The sequence below is a fragment of the Delphinapterus leucas genome, unplaced genomic scaffold (assembly GCF_059928025.1).
Source record: "Delphinapterus leucas isolate spDelLeu-1000000601 "Yukka" unplaced genomic scaffold, BTC_Dleu_Yukka2 spDelLeu_asBTCV2_sq25, whole genome shotgun sequence".
In the NCBI taxonomy this organism is placed as follows: domain Eukaryota; kingdom Metazoa; phylum Chordata; class Mammalia; order Artiodactyla; family Monodontidae; genus Delphinapterus; species Delphinapterus leucas.
Genome location: NW_028322234.1, coordinates 8,933,676 through 8,955,535, shown reverse-complemented (window position 1 = coordinate 8,955,535; position 21,860 = coordinate 8,933,676). Strand labels below are relative to the sequence as shown.

At 39.8% G+C, this 21,860-nt stretch overlaps 1 protein-coding gene across 1 annotated transcript; it reads left to right on the top strand.

Annotated features, from left to right (window-relative positions):
- Window positions 1-17,427: 17,427 nt before the first annotated feature.
- On the top strand, window positions 17,428-21,307 carry LOC111166734 (uncharacterized). The gene is given in 5 exon segments (XM_022558755.2): window positions 17,428-18,618; window positions 18,620-18,812; window positions 19,017-19,077; window positions 19,475-21,133; window positions 21,135-21,307. Coding segments are annotated over 5 exon segments (2,028 nt in total). The 5' UTR covers window positions 17,428-18,576; the 3' UTR covers window positions 21,208-21,307.
- The last annotated feature ends 553 nt before the right edge of the window (window positions 21,308-21,860 follow it).

The window sequence follows — 21,860 nt, the reverse complement described above, 5'->3', positions numbered from 1 at the left end:
CAGTTGCCTTCACTTCTGAAAGGATATGATACACCTTCACCTGGTGCAGTTGCCTTCACCTCTGAAAGGATATGATACACCTTTACCTATCTACCCTCAGGGAACCTCAACACCACTGTGAACACACACAGTCTCTGCAGGCAGGATCTGAACTGTAGCCACCTTGCTCCAGAAGCACAGGTGTGACATTACACCAATGACATCCTTTTCTGAGGACATCAGAACATAAAAATACTGACAAAGGGCTTCCCTGGTGGCGCAGTGGTTGGGAGTCCGCCTGCCGATGCAGGGGACGCGGGTTCGTGCCCCGGTACGGGAGGATCCCACGTGCCACAGAGCGGCTGCGCCCGTGGGCCATGGCCGCTGGGCCTGCGCGTCCGGAGCCTGGGCTCCGCGGCGGGGGAGGCCGCGGCAGTGAGAGGCCCGCGTACCGCCAAAAAAAAAAAAATTATTTGGTAACCTGGGGCCCGCTCTCCCTGACACAGTGAAGAAATAACTGTTGTCCCTCTCTGTATCCACAACCTTGTCTAGATTCTTCTGGTGTTCTGGAGGCATGTTATTCCTTGTTTATTAATTTTACTTGAGCCCATTTATACTATTACTTGTACATCGGCCCACCTTGAATATTCCCCCTACAAAAAAAAAACAAAAAGGCTCTGGACTCAGGTCGAACTGCCAGATGACAGGCACTTCCCTTAGTGCCATCAGACACTGATTCACAGTAGAGGCTTCAGTGACCTCGTCTCCTGCCCCTGGAATTGCCATCAGTAACTGCCCTAGGCTCCACGCTATATGCCATTCGAGCTGCAGTTATCCCTTCTGACAGAGCTGTGCTAAACACAGATAGCCCTGAGCATGTGACCCTTCACCCAGATTCCCATTATGATTTGGGACCTGTGAACAGCACCCCAGGAGCTCAGCTCAGCTCAGCTATGGAGACCCCCTTCAGGCAAGATACAGCTAAACCTGGGCCCCCTGTCGTAACCTACCTGCAGGAGCGGTGGCCTCCCCTCTCCTTGGTCCCTTGCCAGGTGCTGAAGAAGGTCACCCCCTCCCCAGACCCCTAGGCTCCCCGTGAGCTCCTTAGGATTCCCTGAGTGAAAAGCGATGGGAGTTTCAGACATTAGAGACAACATCTCCACATTCATACATGATCCAGCTCAGGCAGAGTTGCTGCTTTTCATCCCTTATTTGGGACATCCTGATGAAGGATGGGACTCAAGGGTCCACAACTGACCAAAAATCAGGCTGTCGTCTGAGCCCTGATCAGCAACTGGCTTGGACAGCGTGCGTTTACAGACCCCTGGATGATTGTCTAAGAGTTTGTGGTAAAAGAATTCTGGGAATCTCTTGCCTAAGAGGCACAGTATAAATCAAGGTAACACTTGTCTGTATATATACTAAGGCCTCGCCAGGACACTCTTATCCACGTCAGAGTCCCAGGCAATACTGATATTAACCAAGGCATTCATTTCACTTCTCAGAATATCCAGGGCTGGGCTGTGGAACACAGCATTCAATGTAGTTTTAACCTCTCTTCCAAGTCTCAGGGTCCAGGCCTCCTAAGAGCATCATAATGACTCATTGAAATAAATTCAAATCAGTTGAATGAAAGATGGCCCTTTTCAGTTATCAGTCATCTGAGATGAATGTTAATGTATCTGTCTTTATCTTTTTTTTTCCTAACAGACTTTTATTTACAGCAGTTTTTGGTTTACAGAAAACTTGATCAGAAAGTAAAGAGTTCCCACATAACCCCTGTGCCTCCACGTAGTTTGTCCTATTTTTAATATTTTGTATTACTGTGGTGTATTCGTTACATTCGATGAACCAATATTGATGCATTAAAATCTACATGTAAGATTGCTTTGATTCTGTGTTATACAATCTCTGGGCTTTGACATTGTGAAATGACATGTGTCTATCATTTCTGTATCATGTACTTTCACTGCTCTAAAAATCTCTTGTGCTCCACCTCTTTATTCCTCCCTCCCACCCCAAAATCACTGGCAACCAAAGATCTTTCACTTTCTCATTGTTTTGGCCTTTCCAGAACTATACAATCACTTAGCAGTCTTATTTTAAGGTTTCTCCATATCTTTTTGGCCTGATACCTCATATCCTTTTTTAAAAATAATCTTTATTTTATTTTTAATACTAAGTTTATATCTTATCACTTTCATGAGGTTGTTTTTTGTTGTTGTTGTTGCTGCACCGCGTGGCATGTGGGATCCCGGACCAGGGATCAAACCCGCACCCCTTTCAGTGGAAGCACAGAGTCTTAACCACTGGAGCACCAGCGAAGTTCCACCTCATATCCTTTAATAATATTAAATATTAATATCTTAATATTAAAAATATTTAATAATATTTCATCGAATGGATGTTCCCATGGTTATTTTTTCTGTTATTTATTGGAGGATATCTTGGTTACCTGTACGTCTTGGCAATCATGAATAAAGCTCTTATAAAAATTTGTATGTAGGTTTTTTTATGAACGAAAGTTTCAACTCATTTGGGGAAATAGGAAGGAACCTGCTTGCTAGGAGGAACCTGGTAAGAATAGGTTTAGTTTCAAGAAACTGCCAAAGTAGGCATATCATTTCACATTACCACCAGCAGTGAGTGAGGGTTCATGTTGCTGCACATCTTCTCCATCATTTGGTGTTTGTTCTTGATGTTTTGATTTGAGCCATAATAGTGTCTAGTAGTATCTCATTCTTCTTTTATTTACAACTCCTGTTGACATATGATGTTGAGCATCTTTTCTTATGCTTATTTACCATTCATATATCTTCTTTGGTGAGGTATGTGTTCAGATATTTTGTCCATTTTTAATTGTTTGATATATTGATTTATAAGAGTTCTTATAAATGGACATGTTGAATACCAGTCCTTTACAAGAGAAGTGTTTTACAAAGATTTTCTCCCAGACTTCAGCTTGTGTTTTTAATCTCTTAACACTGCATTTCACAGAACAAGTTTTCATTTTAGTGAAGTCAAACTTAACTATTTTTTTCTTTCATTGATCTTGCTTTTGGTGTTGTTTCTAAAAATGTATCACCAAAGCCAAGATCACCTAGGTTTTCTCCTGTGTTATCTTCTAGGAGTTTTGTAGTTTTGCATTTTACATAAGATCTATAATCCATTTTCAGTTAATTCCTATGGAAGGTTTATGATTTGTGTCTAGGTACATTGATTGATTGATTACGTGGTAGGGATTTTTTGATGTTGTTTTTGTTTTTGGCAGGTGGCTATCTAGTTTCCCTGGCACTATGTGTTGAAAAGACTGTTTTTTTCCATTATATTGCTTTTGACTCTTCGTCAAAGATCAATTGACTATATTTGTTTGGAATGATAGGAAAGCACTGACTTTTGTATATTAACCATTTATGATCTATAGGAAGGCGTTGACTTTTGTATAACCATTTATCCTTCAACCTTAATCTACTCTCTTATTTTAGTTCAAGAGGTTTTCTTTGTTATTGTTGATTCTTTGAGTTTTTCTCCATAATCATGCCATATGTGACAAAAGGCAGTTTTATTTCCTACTTCCCATTCTGTATACCTTTTATTTCCTTTCCTTGTATTTTCTTTCATTGGATTAGCTTAGACTTCTGGTACAGTGTTGACTAGGACTGGTGAGAGAGGGGCCGTCCATTGCCTTCTTGATCTTACCAGGAAAGCATCTGGTTTCTCACCATAAGTATCATGTTAACCACAGATTTCTTGTAGATGGTCTTTCTCAGGAAGAGGAACTTCCCTTCTATTTGTTGTTCGCCGTCATGTATTTTGTCAAATGCTTTTACAGTTTTATTTTCTCCCTTTTTGTTCCTGATACTAATAATTTTTTTCCCTCTTTTTTTCCTCAGCTTGTGTACACGTATCTTAATTTTATTAATATTCTCAAAGAGCCAGCTTTTGGTTTTGTTGGGTTTTCTCCATTGGCTTCCCATAATTTCATTGATTTCTTCTCCAACTTTTATTATTTATCTTCTCGTGCTTAATTTTCATTTAATTTGCTCATCTTTTTCTAGTTGTGTAAGATTGAGGTTTAGATCACTTATTATACAGATCTCTTTTTTCAAGTGTATGCCTTCAATGCTATAAATTTCCTTTAAGCACTTTTTGCTAGATCCCACAATTTTAATCAATTGTACTTTCATTTTTGTTTAATTCAAAATAATTTTTAATTGCTCTTGAGTCTCCTTTGATCCATGAGTTATTTAGAAGTGTGTTGTTTAATCTCCAAGTATTTGAGGAGTTCCCAATATCTTTCTGTTATTGATTTCTAGACTAATGCCTTTGTGGTCTGAAAGCATATTTTATATGATTTCTCTTCTTTCAGATTTGTTAAGGTGTGTTTTATGTTATACAGTGTGTTTTATCTTCATGAATTTTCCATATGCACTTGAGAAGAATATATATTCTGCTGTTGCTTGATGGAGTTATTTCACAGTTTTCAATTAAATCCAATTGCTGCTGGTTCTCATAATTATTAATGGAGGAGTGTTGAAGTCTCCAGTAATAATAGTGGAGTCATCTATTTCTCCTTGCAGTTCTATCCATTTTTCCCTGGTGTATTTTGCCACTTTATTGTGTGCATAAGCACAAGGATTGCTGTGTCTCCTTAGAGACTTGACCCCTTTATCATTATGTAATGCCCCATTTTATCCCTGTGCTTTATCTGAAATTAGATATTTCAACTATTTAAAAAATTTTTTTTCATGTTTTGTCCATACCGCGCAGCATGTGGGATCTTAATTCCCCAACCGGGGATTGAACCTGCTCCCCCTACATTGGAATCATGGAGTCTTAACCACTGGATCAGAGTCTTAACCACTGGACTGCCAAGGAAGTCCCCTCAACTATTTCTTTTGTTAACATGATACATCTTTACATATCTTAGTCTTACTCCATCTGTCTTTAATGTTAATGTCAGTTTGTTACAGACAATACATAATTGGGTGTTGTTTTTTTATCCATTCTGACAGTATCTGTCTTTCGATTGTTGTATTTAGACCATTGACTTTTAAAGTGATTATTGATACAGTTGCATTAATATCTACAATAATTTTTGTGGTTTCCAGTTGTTGCCCTTGTTCTTTTTTTTTCCCTTTTGTCTTCTGCCTTTTTTCTGTCTTCTCTGGCTTTGAGCATTTTACTTGATTCTATTTTTTCTTCTCCTAGCATATCAATTATACTTTACTTACTTTATTACTGGTGGCTCTTGAATTGTAGTGTACATTTAGAGTTAACCCAAGTCGACCTTCAAGTATCACTAAACCACTTCACTGGTTGTATAAATTCCTCATATTCCCAATTCCTCTCTTCCTGTCCCTTTCAACATTGCTGTCATTCATTTTGCTTATCCATAAGCTATAATTACCAAATAAATTGTTTCTGGTATTATTTTCAATAATTGTTATCTATCAGATTAATTAAGAACTTTTTAAAGTGATATTTTCCCTTCATTTATTTTTTTCTCAAAAGCTCTCCCTTTATCACTTTCCTTCCTTTTGAAGAATTTCCTTTAACATCTCTTGCAAAGCAGGTGTACTGGTGACAAATTCCCTAATATGTTTGTCTCAAAGTCTTTATAAATTCTTTTTTTAAATAAATTTATTTATTTTAGGCTGCGTTGGGTCTTCGTTGCTGCGCGCAGGCTTTCTCTAGTTGCAGTGAGCGGGCGCCACTCCTCGTTGCGGCGCATGGGCTTCTCATTGTGGTGGCTTCTCTTGTTGCAGAGCACGGGCTCCAGGCGCACGGGCCTCAGTAGTTGTGGCTCGCGGCCTCCATAGCACAGGCTCAGCAGTTGTGGCTCACGGGCTCAGTTGCTCCACGGCATGTGGGATCCTCTCGGACCAGGTCTCGAACCTTCATCCCTTGTTTTGGTAGGTGGACCCCTGCTTTGGCAGGCGGATTACCAACCACTGCGCCACTAGGGAAGCCTTGTCTCAAAGTCTTTATTTCCCCTTTACCTTTGAAGGATAATTTTGCTCAACAATGAATTCTAGTTAGATCCTTTTTTTCTATCAACACTTGAAATATTTTATTCACAAATGGTGCAGCCACTTGATCAACAGTCAGGCAGTTTCTCAAAAATCAAATCTATAATTATCATATGACCCCCCAGTTCCTTTCCCAGCTATATGCCTATGGAAAATGAAAACATGTGGTCAAACAAAATTTGTACATGAAATTTATAGCAATGTTACTCATAGTAGCCAAAAAGTGGAAATAATCTGAATGTCTATTAACAGATGAAAGGGTAAACAAAATATTTTATCCATCTAGTGGAATATTATTTGGCCATAAAAATTAATGAAATGTTGATCAATGCTACAGCATGGGTGTACCTTGAAAAAGCTATGTCGAATGAATGAAGTCAATCACAGAAACCATATATTACATAATTCCATTCATTTGAGAGCCCTGAATAAGGAAATCTGTAGAGACAGATAGTAGATTAAGGTTTCCTAAGGCTGGATATTGGAGGAGGAAGATGGGATATTGGGAGTGAAAAAGTGAAGAGGAATTTCTTTTTGAGATGATGAATATCTTCAAAGATCAACTGTGGGAATGATTGTATATATCTGGGAATATACTGAAAACCTTTTGAATTGTTCTCTTTAATGTGATGCATTGTATGGTATCTACATTGTCTCAATAAAGGTGTTCATATAAATTAAATACATTAAGAGTTATGCAATTCAATCTTGTAGGCATATAAGAGTTTCCAGATTGATTAACACATCCATCACCCCACATGGTTACTTTTTGTGTGGGTGGTGAGATTACTTAATCCACTGTCTTGGCTGATTTCAAGTATACAATGTAGGATACCGTATATTTTTCTTGTTTTGTTTGTTTGTTTGTTTTGCGGTACGCAGGCCTCTCACTGTAGTGGCCTCTCCCGTCGCGGAGCACAGGCTCCGGACGCGCAGGCCCAGCGGCCATGGCTCACGGGCCCAGCCACTCCGCGGCATGTGGGATCCTCCCAGACCAGGGCACGAACCCGTGTCCCCCGCATTGGCAGGCGGACTCCCAACCACTGCGCCACCAGGGAAGCCCCGGGATACCGTATATTAAATCATCACATTGTAATCTTTAAATACAGGCAGTTTTATTAGTCATACCTCAGTAAAGCTGGTGGGAGCGGGGCGCGGATTTCCAGATACTTCCCTGTTTAGATAAAGACTTACTATTTTTCTTCTATCAGTGAAAATCGGAATCAGTTGCCTTAGGGACATTGTAGTCAGTTACATTTTGACGTTCTCGAGAAACACTGGCAAAATCTGATCTAAAATAAATTTCCTTCCAATGTAAAATGTGAATTTAATGAAACCTGTGTTGACAAAAAAATTAATTAGTCGATCTAAGAAAGAAATGGAAAATTTTATTCGAGCCAAATTGAGGATTATAACCTGGAAATATACCCTCAGAAAGCTCCAAGAACTATTCTGCCCACTAGATGTTGAAGCACAGTTATATAAGATTTTGAGGCAGAGGGCTGCACATTAAATGATGTATTACTGACAGTTTACACAATCCAGGGCTACAAGTACAAAGCAAGTATGAATAGTGGGTCATGGGTATGCGTGGCCCCTTACAAGATTAAGCAAGAAGGCTATCTCCTAAGGAGTTATCTTCTTTATACTGGGAGAATGTTGCTCTTTATGGTTGAGCAGGTATTTCTGCCGGTGGGGAGGTTTGGTTGATGCATAATGCAGATACACAATGCACAGAAGAGGGGAAGGAGGAGGCCAAAGGGCAGAGAAAATTTTTTATGTTTAAATTTTCCTTGACTTGCTTTAGAATATGAATTTTTATTTCATGACGTAATAGTTTAATGAGTACATCTCACACCCTGTGGTTAGACTGAGTCCTTGTGCCCAGGCTGGGGCTGTTGGGTTCAAACTTCCCACAGATCCAAGTGTCCTGGGTTTCTTTCACTTAAGTGCCAAATAAGTGGGTGTGGGAAAGGGATGGGTGGAAGGCTCAATGCTTGAAAGGATCAAAGATCAAATGCAGCCGGGTTCTTTATTATCAGTGGTGAGATCAAATGCAGCCGGGTTCTTTATTATCAGTGGTGAGGTCACATTTAGTGTCTTGTGTTTCTGAACAAGGGTTGCAGTTCCCTGAGTGGCCTGACAGCCCTATGCCAAGCCCTTGATCCCTAGAGACAGAAGACCCTCTTGTTCCAGTGTGGCCTGGCCCACCCTCATGCTGTGTGCTTGTTTCACGAAAACTCAAGAATTCCCTGTAAATTGTGACCACATGTTCACGAAGAGCTGGGAGAAAAAAACTGTAGAGGCAGCCCCAGGCCAGGAGAAAGTTTTTCCTCCATACAAACGATCGTGGCTGGGTCAGGTTCCCACCCACTGGCAGAAGGTGGTTCGGGTGAGCAGCGCATCCTCCCTCCTGTTGTAGCTCAAGCTGAGGGGCGTGGCCCTCCGAGCTATCCAATCAGGGGCGCCGCTGGAGCAGGTGGGTGGGGGCGACGTACCGCACCGGAGTGGACGTCCCTACCGGCGCCGGCCTCGCCGGAGATCGGGTATAGCCTGTGGTTCACGGTTCCTGGTGAGCGGGCCGCGGTCTGTGTTGCGCTGTGACCTGCACTGGTCGTGGGAGCCGTAGGAAGGACTCAGGGAGACCCAGGAAACCTAGAAATGGTGAGTGTGCTGCCCCTGAGTGTGGAATCGGGGCGGAGCGTCTTGTGGGAACCGGCTGTGGCGGGGCTCGGACCTCAGTCCCCTCCCGCCCGCAGCGTGGACGCTGGGACGGCAGCCGGACGCCGGGCGTCCTGTCCCGTTATTTAGCTCAGCGCCCGACCCCAGAGCTTCGCTGGGCAGCGCTGTGCCTACGTCCCCGCGTCTCCCCAGACTGTGCGGTAACCATGGGGAGGGTCATTAGTGACAATCAGGCCTCGGTCCCTGGGGTTCGTGCGTGGGAGGAGCTGTAGTCTGCGGTGTTCCAGGTCCCTTTCTCCCAGAGGTCACCTGTTTTCTCCTGAGTTTCCCACATATTTGGGAAGCGGAGTCTCAAACCCATGCTCCCGTCCCCCCGCCGTAGCTCTTCCTAGGACTGATAATAAATCCCTAAATGTTCAGATCCCTCACCTCCTTCCCAGAGCCAACTTCCCCTCTCTAATTCACATTATAATCAGCTAACTGTTTGTCTTTCGGCTGCATGTCACACAGATCCAATATTTTATCTTTTTTCTCTAGAGCCATGGAATGCTGTTTTTAAAAGATTTACATTTGCCTGTGGCTGTTTTCGTGAGAGGAGAGCCGAGAATAACAACTTAGAACTAGGTTGCATCAAATCCTCTTGCCTCTCCCCCTAATCTGTCCTGCACACACACATCCTATGGGAAGTGCTTTGGGTGGAGGTTCTTCTTTGGAAATTTTCCTGGGTGTTTTGTCAGAACAGCCCCTCTCTGGGTTTGTCACCTCAGAAAGATTTTTTTCACTTATTTAAGTCTGAGTTTTTCAATAGAGGTAAAATGTATTTAATCAATAGAGCTTCAAAGAGAGTATAAAATAGTTCTAAACAGGCAAGAAAGAGGTGAATTTTAGAAGAAAATAATATGTTCCAGTATTACACGTTCCATTTGTATAGGATTCTTTCACTCTTTATTCCCCTGAGCATGTATAGGAAGTTCCTGAGGTCTATTCTTTACTTTTGGGTGTCTTCAAGTAAATTTCCAGGGCTTAGAATTGCAGAGTAGAAGTGTTCCAGTATGATCAGTTGTTTACAAACCAGTTTCTTTCCCTGGAAATAATAATTACCTGACACCTGAATAGATATTTGGGGTTTTCTATTTGAACTCGTCAAAGTGCCTTACAGTTTTCTTCCCTCCTTTCTATGTAGATGCTGGGTTTGAGTGACTTTTGGGATTGTTCACACACTGGCTTTGTGTCATTTAAAGTATCAACGTTGTTCCAGAGCAACTGCAGAGTGGAGCAGCGTCCTGGCCCAAGCTATGGCTCCCATTTTGTCTGCAGAGGGAAATACTTAAAGACCTGTTGGATTCTTCCTGGAGAACCTCCTTCTGCTGGTGTTCTTCCTGGTCACACCCACCACAGAGGGAGTCCTTTATACTGAGAAAAGCTACCAACCCCCTGGAACACTGGGGATGCATGTGCACACGGGGGTGGGAGGTGTGTCGTGATGGTATTTCTGAGTTTGTAGTTGTGGTTCCTTAGGTCTAGACATTTTTAGGCCTTATGCTGATGTTTTGCATTCAGAATGTAATTGGTGCACATTGAGAAAGTCTGAAGGTCAGGTGTTCTGTCTCATGGACAAAGGGTTGATGAATTTGGGAGTTCATTTGGGTCAGACCCTTAAACAGAATCAGGCTGAGAGTTTCCTCACTTGTGAGAGTAGAAGCCTGGAGGAGGGAGAGCGTCCATGCTTACAGGGGGGAGGACGTATGGAGCTCCCAGTGTTCTTTCTTGTGGCTGTTCAGGTGTCCCTACCCTCCTTCACCAGAGGCTGACACACTGTAGGGGGTTACATCTCAACCAGGAGTGTTTAGAACCCAAGTTGCGATTATGTTCAACTTTGTGAACGTGGTGGTGTTTTTGTTTTCTGAATTGCAGCGAAGCATGCTGCATATCTGTGTTGATTCTGGTTCTCATTGGCATTCGGGGTTATACTATGTAAGTTGGTTGACACATACAGTGTAAGATAAGAAAATTGTGGAACCAGGTAGAATTTTGGTTCCATTTAGGCAGGAGACCCTCAAGATGTGAGATATGGGTGTTTTTAAGTTCTCAGGTGCTCCTTTCATTTTTTTTTTTTTTTTTGCGGTATGCGGGCCTCTCACTGTTGTGGCCTCTCCCATTGCGGGGCACAGGCTCCGGATGCGCAGGCTCAGCGGCCGTGGCTCACGGGCCCAGCCGCTCCGCGGCATGTGGGATCTTCCCGGACCGGGGCACGAACCTGTGTCCCCTGCATCGGCAGGCGGACTCTCAACCACTGTGCCACCAGGGAAGCCCTGCTTCTTTCATTTTTTAGGTCAGTGTCTGTCCATGTCTCTAGAGAACTTTGACTTTTAAGAGGCTATACTATTCCTAAGGCAAATGAATTCCTATTTTAATACATGTGAGGAAAAAGCAGTTGAATTTCTTTTTCATTGATATGAGGAAAACACCTCAAAGCCTATGGAAATCTTTGAAATTTCTAGTACATTTCAGGGCTTAATTGAAACCCCTAATGTATTATAATATGCTACTCATACTATAAAATATTTTATGTTAAATATAGTGGAGGGAGGAACTATTACAGATCTTACTCAATTTATGATGGGCTTACATCCCAATAATCCCATCGTAAATTTAAAATATTGATAGTTGAAAATGCATTTAATACACCTTACTTACTGAACATCATAGCTTAGCCTAGTCTGCCTTAAACATGCTCAGAACACTTACATTAGCCTACATTTGGGTAGAATCATCTAACACGAAGCCTATTTTATAATAAAGTGTTGACTGTCTGATGTACTTTATTGAGTACTGTACTGAATGTGAAAAATAGAATGGTTGTATGGGCACAGGATGGTTGTAAGTGTATCTGTTGAAAGTCGAAAAATTGTAAGTTGAAGCATTGTACGTTAGGGCTGTTGATAGAAATCCCGTTTTTTTCGTTGGAAAGGGATTTGTAAATTTTTCATGGTCTGCAGTTTTATATCTGCTAGTGTTTAAAGGATTAAATTTTGAAGTAGTTTCTTATGTAGAAAAGTTTAAATTTTAAAAATCAAAAGCTAATTTAAAATAATGATTAATCATAGGAAAAGGCAGTGTATGTAAATTTCTCTTCTTATTTTCAGTAACTAATGCATGGAAAGGTTGATTTTTTAAAAAATTCCTAAGATAGGAAACTAACTTACATATCCTGTTCTACTTCTCTGCTCTTATTCCAGCCACCTTGAAATAACCAGTTTTGATTACTTCTTGATCATTTTGTTAGTGTTTCTTTGTATAAGAACAAACCAGTGCTAATGCTTTCTGGATTTGTTCTTATAATGAGCTGTCGGGGGTCCACATATTTGATGTTTGACTACTGAAAGTTAAGCCTCACCCCTCCCTCTTCCCCTAGTTCTTACCTGGACAGGCTGATAAGAAAGCCTGGAGGCTCCTGCCCTATGAGCTGCTCTTTGCTGAGGAGCTCCTCCTCTGCGCTGAGCTGCCCTGTGTGGCACTGCTGACCCCACCAACCCTGGGTTCTATAGACAGAGGACACCGAGTTGGAAGTTTTGGTAATTCGTTGTCCTCTCTGAGCAGGAGTATGAGAAAGGCTCCTTTGTTAAAGTGGTCCTCAGTCGATGTGTTGGCTGAAACCTATCAGTGTCTTTAAGTAAAAGTGTAACTGAGGCTGGGATTGCCTTGTCTTTGGGGAGTAAAAGGCTGATTATATACCCTGTGAATGAGGTGAGCCCATGAGATGGCCACTCCTTAAAGATCAGGTATTTCAGAGAGAGAAGGAGACTGGGAAAGGCAGCCAGTAGGTGGTGAGCTGAGTCCACTCTCCTAATATGAGGGCTCACCTCTGCTGCTGCTGTCCCTGCCTCTACTGCAACGAAGATCCTGACCCTCTGAGTTACGGGGGACAACACCCATAGCCTCACTGTGGTACGGCAAAGGGATTAGTTCAAACTTAAACTAAAAACTCTAAAATACCCGGTAGTTGTGGAGGAGACCTCTGATCCGGATGGCACTAGTGTGCACCCCTGGGGGAAAAATATTATGAGTCCCAGGGTAGAGAGGACACCCTCTTTTCCAAAGTATATATAATATAGGGAAGGATGGGAAAGAAGGAACAAAAAGAAAAATGTATAGAAAAAAGGCTCACAACTTTCCAGTTGTAAATCCAAAATATACTAAAAAATTTACATAACCAAAAAGATAAAAAGGGCAGTCCTTGCTTTTTTTTTTGAATTATGAGAAAGTGTAGTTTATTTTATTTTATTTTATTTTACATCCTTATTTGAGTATAATTGCTTTACAATGGTGTGTTAGTTTCTGCTTTATAACAAAGTGAATCAGTTATACATATACATATGTTCCCATATCTCTTCCCTCTTGCGTCTCCCTCCCTCCCACCCTCCCTATTCCACCCCTCTAGGTGGTCACAAAGCACCGAGCTGATCTCCCTGTGCTATGCAGCTGCTTCCCACTAGCTATCTACCTTACGTTTGGTAGTGTATATATGTCCATGCCACTCTCTCGCTTTGTCACAGCTTACCCTTCCCCCTCCCCATATCCTCAAGTCCATTCTCTAGTAGGTCTGTGTCTTTATTCTTGTTTTACCCCTAGGTTCTTCATGACATTTTTTTTTCTTAAATTCCATATATATGTGTTAGCATATGGTATTTGTCTTTCTCTTTCTGATTTACTTCACTCTGTATGACAGACTCTAGGTCCATCCACCTCATTACAAATAGCTCAATTTCGTTTCTTTTTATGGCTGAGTAATATTCCATTGTATATATGTGCCACATCTTCTTTATCCATTCATCCGATGATGGACATTTAGGTTGTTTCCATCTCGGGCTATTGTAAATAGAGCTGCAATGAACATTTTGGTACATGACTCTTTTTGAATTATGGTTTTCTCAGGGTATATGCCCAGTAGTGGGATTGCTGGGTCATATGGTAGTTCTATTTGTAGTTTTTTAAGGAACCTCCATACTGTTCTCCATAGTGGCTGTACCAATTCACATTCCCACCAGCAGTGCAAGAGTGTTCCCTTTTCTCCACACCCTCTCCAGCATTTATTGTTTCTAGATTTTTTGATGATTGCCATTCTGACTGGTGTGAGATGATATCTCATTGTAGTTTTGATTTGCATTTCTCTAATGATTAATGATGTTGAGCATTCTTTCATGTGTTTGTTGGCAGTCTGTATATCTTCTTTGGAGAAATGTCTATTTAGGTCTTCTGCCCATTTTTGGATTGCGTTGTTTTTTTTTTTGTTGTTATTGAGCTGCTTATAAATTTTGGAGATTAATCCTTTGTCAGTTGCTTCATTTGCAAACATTTTCTCCCATTCTGAGGGTTGTCTTTTGGTCTTGTTTATGGTTTCTGTTGCTGTGCAAAAGCTTTTAAGTTTCATTAGGTCCCATTTGTTTATTTTTGTTTTTATTTCCATTTCTCTAGGAGCTGGGTCAAAAAGGATCTTGCTGTGATTTATGTCATAGAGTGCTCTGCCTATGTTTTCCTCTAAGAGTTTGATAGTTTCTAGCCTTACATTTAGGTCTTTAATCCATTTTGAGCTTATTTTTGTGTATGGTGTTAGGGAGTGATCTAATCTCATACTTTTACATGTACCTGTCCAGTTTTCCCAGCACAACTTATTGAAGAGGCTGTCCTTTCTCCACTGTACATTCCTGCCTCCTTTATCAAAGATAAGGTGACCATATGTGCATGGGTTTATCTCTGGGCTTTCTATCCTGTTCCATTGATCTATCTTTCTGTTTTTGTGCCAGTACCATACTGTCTTGATTACTGTAGCTATAGGAGCACCTCAATACATAAGGCAAATACTAACAGCCATAAAAGGGGAAATCGACAGTAACACATTCATAGTAGGGGACTTTAACACCCCACTTTCACCAATGGACAGATCATCCAAAATGAAAATAAATAAGGAAACACAAGCTTTAAATGATACATTAAACAAGATGGATTTAATTGATATTTATAGGACATTCCATCCAAAAACAACAGAATACACATTTTTCTCAAGTGCTCATGGAACATTCTCCAGGATAGATCATATCTTGGGTCACAAATCAAGCCTTGGTAAATTTAAGAAAATTGAATTTGTATCAAGTATCTTTTCCGACCACAATGCTATGAGACTAGATATCAATTACAGGAAAAGATCTGTAAAAAATACAAACACATGGAGGCTAAACAATACACTACGTAATAACGAAGTGATTACTGAAGAAATCAAAGAGGAAATTTAAAAATACCTAGAAACAAATGACAATGGAGAGACGACGACCCAAAACCTATGGGATACAGCAAAAGCAGTTCTAAGAGGGAAGTTTATAGCAATACAATCCTACCTTAAGAAACAGGAAACATCTCGAATAAACAACCTAACCTTGCACCTAAAGCAATTAGAGAAAGAAGAACAAAAAAACCCCAAAGTTAGCAGAAGGAAAGAAATCGTAAAAATCAGATCAGAAATAAATGGAAAAGAAATGAAGGAAACGATAGCAAAGATCAATAAAACTAAAAGCTGGTTCTTTGAGAAGATAAACAAAATTGATAAACCATTAGCCAGACTCATCAAGAAAAAAAGGGAGAAGACTCAAATCAATAGAATTAGAAATGAAAAAGGAGAAGTAACAACTGACACTGCAGAAATACAAAAGATCATGAGATTACTACAAGCAACTCTATGCCAATAAAATGGACAACCTGGAAGAAATGGACAAATTCTTAGAAATGCACAACCTGCCAAGACTGAATCAGGAAGAAATAGAAAGTATGAACAGGCCAATCACAAGCACTGAAATTGAAACTGATTAAAAATCTTCCAACAAACAAAAGCCCAGGACCAGATGGCTTCACAGGCGAATTCTATCAAACATTTAGAGAAGAGCTAACACCTATCCTTCTCAAACTCTTCCAAAATATAGCAGAGGGAAGAACACTCCCAAATTCATTCTACGAGGCCACCATCACCTTGATACCAAAATCAGACAAAGATGTCACAAAGAAAGAAAACTACAGGCCAATATCACTGACGAACATAGATGCAAAAGTCCTCAACAAAATACTAGCAAACAGAATCCAACAGCACATTAAAAGGATCATACACCATGGTCAATTGGGGTTTATTCCAGAAATGCAAGGATCCTTCAATATACGCAAATCAATCAACGTGATACACCATATTAACAGATTGAAGGAGAAAAACCATATGATCGTCTCAATAGATGCAGAGAAAGCTTTCGACAAAAAGTCCTTGCTTTTTGAACCTCTTCAGAACATAGGTTTTGAATTAATGTTACAGTCTCCTATAATGCCGTAATTCACAAACCTTCCTACAATTATTGAGTGAGAGATCTCAAGTTAGTTATACCTAGAATCTCAGTAGATTTAAGCAAGGTGTACTGCATGATCTTAGAGGAAGTACGGAATATAATATAGAGGGCAGATTGGTATAGTTCACCATAACCATCAGAACTCTTTGCCTCTCCTTACGATCATAGCACCCATTGTCACAAAATGTCCCATAGTGAGCAGGAAAGCTCTGAACCAATAAATCATAAATTAAAATTAAGTTAAATTAAGTTCTTGCCACTTCCAAATTGGCTTCACAAAATGAGACTCCATGGTCCTTACCCCTTAGTTAAATTAGTTATATGATCCAGTGTAACAGGGCCTATGAGGATTGAAAACTTTAAGAAACCTGTTATTTTGGGAAGAAGTGATTATCCCCAGGGCTTCTGCCTTGAACAGCCTAATTTGACCTCTTATTAAACCTGGAAAGAGTGAAAAACACCTCACAGTGGAATGCTACAACCTTGAGGCTGTTGTCCCATCACAGAAACCGCTTATTCCTAGTCCCCAGCATTATGGAAATTACTGACTCCATCTACTCAGCAACTGCTAAACATTCTGCTCAACATTCTACTCTCACAGATTTGACTATGTCTGTTCTGTTCAGTTCCTGTTTCAACAGCCTCTCAGCTGCACTTGGCCTTCACCTCTGAAAGGACATGATACACCTTTAACTGGTTACCGTCAGGGAACCTCAACACCACTGTGAACACACACAGTCTCTGCAGGCAGGATCTGAACTGCATCCACCTTGTGCCACGAGCAGAGATATGACATTAATGACATCTCTTCTGAGGAAGTTCATTTGATATTCAGGACATACAGTATTGAAAAAGGTGGGCTTGTAAAAAGTGGATGGGCATTGCTCCAAACATATGAGGCCTGGATACCTTTAATGAATACATTAAAAAAAAATTAATAAACAGAAGCCCACCCCTTCCTAGCACCATGAAGAAATACCAATAGTCCGTCTCAGCACTCACAACATTGTCTAGATTCTTGTGATGTTTGGGAGGCAACATATCCCTTGTTTATAAATTTACCGGAGCCCATTTATGCGGTTACTTGGAAATTGGGCCACCTTGAATGGACAGCCCTACCATAGAAGGCTCAAGACTGTTGCCATACAACAGGCACACCTGGTAGTGTCCTCAGAGACTCCTTCACTATAGTGAAGAGGCTTCATCACCCACCTCCCATACCTTCTGGTCACCCCTGATGGTCTTGTGTTGTAATTTCTCTCTTTTTCTTAGTTATGATCACAAGATGTTTATCAGTTTCATTGATCTTGTCAAAGAACCAGCTTTTTTTCTTTTAATATACTCCACTGATTTTTTCCCCCAATTTTTATTATTTCTTTTATTCTGCTTTCTTTGGGTTTAAATTGTTCTTTTCCTTCCGAAGGTAGATATTTACATTGTTGATTATAGATTTTTCTTTTTTATCTAGTGTATTTGTTCAGTGGCATAAATTTCCCTCTAAGCATTGTTTTTCTGCATCCCACAACCCTTGATTAGTTGTATTTTCATTTACTTCAAAATAATTTTTTATTTCTCTTGGGACTTCTTTTTTGATCCCACGTATTATTTAGAAGCGTATTGTTGAATCTCCACGTATTTTGGGGAGTCTCTGACTATCTTCATGTTACTGATTTCTAGACTAGTGCCTGTGTGGTGTGAGAGCATATTTTGAATGACTGTTGTCCTTTCAAATTTGTTAAAGTATGTTTTATGTCCCAGAATGTGTTCTGTCTTGGTGAATGTTCCTTATGAACTTGAGAAGAATGATTTCCATGGATTACAATTAAATCCACTTGTTCCATGGTGCTATTGATTTCAGTTCTGTCCTTCCTAATTTTCTGCCTGCTGCAATTGATAATTCATGGTAAGGAGGTGTTGAAGTCTACAACTAGTAGTGGATTCACTTACTTTCTTGCATTCTATCACTTTTGGCCTCATATATTTTGCCAATCTGTTGTGATGCATGTACACATGAATGATTGTTATGCCTTCATGGAGAATTGACACCTTTGTCATTAAGATAAAGTCCCTCTTTATCTTTTTAAATTTATTTTATTGAAGTATAGTTGATTTACAATGTTGTGTTAGTTTCTGCTATACAGCAGAGTGATTCAGTTATGCATATATATACATATTCTTTTTCATATTCTTTTCCATTATGGTTTATTACAGGATATTACACACTCTGCGTCATGGAGTGTGTAAATGGTGGATAATAAGAAACGGGAGGAAAGAGTTTTTCTCACCAATGGATGGTCTTAAATTGATAATATTTATTTCATTTTTATAGCATTTCTGACATTTCCCAACATGCTTTGGACCCTGCCATTAGACAGCAATAGGATTTGTAATGTGATCGCAATAAAACTATGTAAATAATGTTCATGTGTTCCTGATGCTGTTAAATTTATGAGGAAGTAAGTATGGACAGAGAATTAGTTTCTGATGATCAAGTCAGAGAATAAATGTTGGGAGATAGCAGAATCATATGTAACCTTCCTTATAAATGGAGTATAGATGTCCAGTGCTGTCAGTCTTACTCATCCTACCATACATATATATGGGATGTTGTAGGACGCAGTGGTCTTTGAGGATGTTGCTGTGAACTTCACCCTGGAAGAGTGGGCTTTACTGGATTTTTCACAGAAGAAACTCTACAGAGATGTGATGGGGGAAACCTTCAGGAACCTGGCCTCAGTAGGTAAGGATGACAACTTACCTTCACCTTGTCAGTCAAAGGTCAAGTTTTTCTGCCCTACAACATTATTCTAAGAGGTGGAATGTGTACAGGGAGGACATTGGTAAATAAACTAGGTATGGTCACAGCTCACTGTAGCACTAGAATCTAATAATTTTTCTATAACTTCTAATACTTTGGAATCATTTTTCTGTGCCTGCATTTTAGGAGAAACATGGAAAGATCATGACATTGAAGATAAGTGCAAAAACCAGGGGACAAAACTAAGGTGAGTGGCACTCCCAGCAGAAAGCAGTGTTTCACATGAGAATTATATTATTGTACCAGATCTTAAAAAGAAACAAGACAATCCATGCTTCAAATTTATTGCTTTTCAGAAAATTTTCACCAAATTACTTTCTTACATATGACATAATGTTCAGTGTTTGCAAAATAGTTCACTTGGGAATAGCATTAATAATCCCTATGTATAAATATCACCGTTTTGGTGAGCAAGGGTGAGTCCTCTCGCGGAGCATTCAGTATATTCAGTTTTGAACAATTCACCCGAAATAGAAAAATACCTATAGTTTTGCTACAAATAATAAAACTGTAGCTGAAATATTGTAATAAGTATGAAATCATTAAGAAAGAGATCATTAATAATTCCTCCTTGTTTTTTGCAGGAGTCGTAAGGTAGGGAGAATATGTGAAGGGAAAGAGGATAGTCCATGTAGAGAAAACCTCAGCCTTATTCCAAATCTCAATCTGAACAAGAAAACTCTTATCAGAGTAAAACCATGGGAACACAAAGTATGTGGAAAAGTCCTCATGCATCATTCATTCCATAATAGGTACACCAGAAGTCACGTTGGACACAAGCCATATGAGTATCAGAAAAATGGAGAGAAGCCATATAAATGTAATGTATGTGGGAAAGCCTTTAGTTATCTGCAGTGTTTTGAAAAACATAAAAGAAATCACACTGGAGGGAAAACCTATAAATGTAAGGAGTGTGGGAAAGCCTTCGTGCAGCTCGAAACTTTTCAGAGACACATGGTAACACATACTGGAGGTGCCTCTTATAAGTGTAAGGATTGTGGGAAAACTTTTAGTTCTTCAGCTTCACTTCAGATACATGAAAAAGCCCACACTGGAGAGAAACCTTATAAATGTAAACATTGTGGAAAAGCCTATAGATATCATCAAACTTTACAAATACATGAGAGGACTCACACAGGAGAGAAATCCTATGAATGTAAAAAATGTAGTAAAGCATTCAGTTGTCCCAGTTCCCTCAGAATACATGAAAGAACTCACAATGGAAAGAAACCTTATGAATGTAAACAATGTGGTAAAACCTTCAGGTATTACCCTTCCTTCCAAACACACGAAAGAGTTCATACTGGAGAGAAACCCTATGAATGTAAGCCATGTGGTAAAACTTTCAGTTCTAATATAGGTTTCCAAATACATGAAAGAAATCACACTGGAGAAAAACCCTATGAATGCCAAAAATGTAGTAAAGCCTTCAGTTGTCCCAGTTCTTTTCGAAAACATGAAAGAACTCATACTGGGGAAAAACCTTATGAATGTAAGGAATGTGGGAAAGCCCTTAGAGCTCTTGCAAGCCTTCGAGTGCACATGATCACTCACACTGGAGTGGGACCTTATAAATGTAAGCAGTGTGAGAAAGCATTTATTTCTCCCAGTTCATTTCGAATACATCAAAGGAGTCACACTGGAGAGAAACCCTATGAATGTAAACAGTGTGGTAAAACCTTCAGGTATTACCCTTCCTTTCAAAAACATGAAAGAACTCACACTGGAGAGAAACCCTATGAATGTAAGGAGTGTGGCAGAGCCTTTAGTTGTTCAACTTTGCTACGACTACATGAAAGAACACACACTGGAGAGAAACTCTATGAATGTAAGCAGTGTGGAAAAGCCTGCAGAGATTACACTTCCTTAGAAACACACATAAGAATTCATACTGGAGAGAAACCCTATGAATGTAAACAATGTGGAAAGGCCTTCAGGTGTTATCAAAGTTTTCGAAGACATGAAAGAAATCACACTGGAGAAAAACCCTATGAATGTAAAAAATGTAGTAAAGCATTCAGGTGTCCAAGTTATCTTAGAACACATGAAAGAACTCACACTAGAGAAAAACCCTATGAATGTAAACAATGTGGTAAAGCCTACAGAGGTTACAGTTCCTTGCAAACACATGAAAGGACTCACACAGGAGAGAAACCCTATGCATGTAAGGAATGTGGAAAAGCTTTCAGGTGGTATCAGAGTTTTCGAAGACATGAAAGAACTCACACTGGAGAGAAACCCTATGAATGTAAAGAATGTGGGAAGGCCTTCAGTCATCCCACTTCCTTCCGAAGGCATGAAAAGACTCACAGGGTAGAACCTTTTGAATGTAAACAGCGTGGGAAAGACTTCAGTTGGCCTTCATCGTTACATGTTAAAACTCCCACCAGAAATAAATTATAAATGTAAGTAACATGAGAAAGCTTGATGAAAATTAATCCATGTATAACGTTCCAAAAAACTTTCAACACAAAAGAATTGTTTTTTACAAGTTGTAAATATATTGTTTATGAAGCCTCTTTCTTAAAGTATATCATTGGAGTGTGGGTTTCTACTAGTTTCAAAAATGAATATTGGGGTGATATAATTCTGCAAGTCATCTTTCAACAGTAGTACATAACATTAAAAGGCAGTGCTTTTTCCTTGAATCAGTTAATATTTTCTCTTCCCATTTTGAAGTCTGTTGGATCCATGGGTGAATTGAACTGTATTTCTGATATGTGCATAGTCAGGTTTAATTTTTTATAGTTTTATTCTGTGTTAAGGGACAATTGGAAAATGTGGTATTTGTTGGGATTTTCCTACTGGATATCTGGATACTGGACAGTTCCTGGATATCTTTATAGTCTATTTTATGTATTCTACCTTTCTTAATGACAAAGCTCCTTTTTTGGAGTTTCATGTGAATAATTGTTTTTATATTTGGGCCTTTGCTTGTTGTTCTTCCAATGACTGTTATTTGGTGAGTAG